This window comes from Grammomys surdaster, unplaced genomic scaffold, assembly GCF_004785775.1.
Source record: "Grammomys surdaster isolate TR1022 unplaced genomic scaffold, NIH_TR_1.0 332772, whole genome shotgun sequence".
Classification (NCBI taxonomy): Eukaryota; Metazoa; Chordata; class Mammalia; order Rodentia; family Muridae; genus Grammomys; species Grammomys surdaster.
The window spans coordinates 12,292-14,300 of NW_021627980.1; the positions used below are offsets into that span (position 1 = coordinate 12,292).

General features: G+C 43.2%; 1 protein-coding gene across 1 annotated transcript; it reads left to right on the top strand.

Moving 5' to 3' along the window:
* On the top strand, nucleotides 1-939 carry LOC114616640 (olfactory receptor 4F6-like). The gene has a single exon (XM_028762073.1). The coding sequence runs from the start codon at nucleotides 1-3 to the stop codon at nucleotides 937-939; it is 939 nt and encodes a 312-aa protein (XP_028617906.1).
* The last annotated feature ends 1,070 nt before the right edge of the window (nucleotides 940-2,009 follow it).

Genomic DNA, 2,009 nt, shown 5'->3' on the forward strand with positions numbered 1-2,009 from the left:
ATGGGTAGAACAAACCGCTCTTTGGTGTCTGAGTTTGTGTTCCTGGGACTCTCCAACTCATGGACAATCCAGCTATTCCTTTTCCTCTTTTCCTGTGTGTTCTACGTGGCAAGTCTGTTGGGAAACTTTCTCATTGTGTTAACTGTAACTTTAAACCCCCAATTACAGTCCCCTATGTACTTCCTATTAGCCAATCTTTCCATCATTGACTTGATATGTTCCTCATTCACAGCACCCAAGATGATTTATGACCTTCTGAGAAAGCACAAAACCATCTCTTTTGGGGGTTGCATCACTCAGATCTTTTTTATCCATGCAGTAGGTGGCACTGAGATGCTGCTGCTCATAGCCATGGCGTTTGACCGATATGTCGCCATATGTAAGCCTCTGCACTACCTGATCATCATGAGCCCACAAAAGTGCATCTTGATTTTGATTGCTTCTTGGATTATTGGCCTCATCCATTCAGTGACTCAGTTGATTTTTGTGGTAGACTTGCCCTTCTGTGGCCCTAATGAACTAGACAGCTTTTTCTGTGACCTTCCAAGATTTATTAAACTTGCCTGTATAAACACCAACACATTGGAGTTTATGGTTACTGCCAATAGTGGGTTCATTTCTGTGGCCTCCTTTTTAATCCTGATCATCTCTTACATATTTATTTTGGTGACTGTTCAAAAGAAATCCTTGGGTAGTTTATATAAGGCTCTCTCCACTCTGTCAGCTCATGTCATGGTGGTAGTTTTGTTCTTTGGACCCCTAATCTTCTTCTACTTGTGGCCATTTCCAACATCACATCTGGATAAATTTCTTGCCATCTTTGATGTAATTGTTACTCCTTTTCTAAATCCAGTGATATACACACTTAGGAATAAAGAGATGAAGGTGGCAATGAGGAGACTATGCACACAGTTTATGAGTTATATTAAGCTTTCTTAAATATACCAAAGGTACATGAACATGCAAAGTAGAATTTCAGATGGATGTGTACTATATAAACTACTTTATATCTAACTGAATGTCACTAGGTACTAGTATGTGATGTACTCTTACTTGTTTTCTGCTTGAATTGGATTTGGATATCAGTGTATCAGCTGTTTATACAACGGACTTGAAGACAAGAGCGTTTGCCAGCCTTACCCCTCCAATAATGTTATGTCACCACAATGATCAGTACAATAATGGTCAATGTTAAAGAGCATATTTGTAAAAATCACATCTTAAATAGACTTACTTTAAACACAAATACTAACTTTCATTTCATCTGATTTGTCTTACTCTCCTGATGATCTACTTTCTGTCCCCTTGGCATCTTATTTATTATCCCTTTATTTGATGACCTAGCTTTTTCACAATCCAGTAAGGAGAAATTGCTGAGGGCCATGTGGCTGGAACAACAAACGACTTTAGAAGTCATGGAACGCAGCCCACCGGTTAGCGCAGTTTCAAGGAGTGAGCCTCAGAGAAAGATGACCCCTAAGGACTTCATGCTGTTATGGAGTTCTGCTCTGCTTGCTGCCCTCACTTCGCTCTTAATCTAAGAATTGTATGCTGATAAGAACCTGATATAGAAGTCTCCTCAGAGGTCTGCAAGAGTCTGACATATTCAGAGGCAGATGCTCACAACTAACCATTGAACTGATCATGGGGTTCCCAATGGAGGAGTTAGAGTGAATACCATTGGAGCTGAAAGGGTTTGTGGCCCCATGAGGAGAGCAGCAATACCAACCAACCACAGCTCCCAGGGTCTAAACCACCAGCCTAGGAGCACTTAGGGAGGGATCCATGGCTTCAGCTGTATATGTAAGAGCGGAAGGCCCTGCTGGGCATAGGTGGGAGAAGAGATCCTTGGCCTCATGAAGGCTGGACGCCCCAGGGGGTGGGAATCTGAGGGTGGGGAGGTGGGAGTGGGGGGGTAGGTAGGGGTACATCTGCAGAGAAGCAGGAGGAGGGGTGAGGGGATGGGGGTTCCTGGGTGGGTGGGGGATGGGGTAAGGGGACAACATATG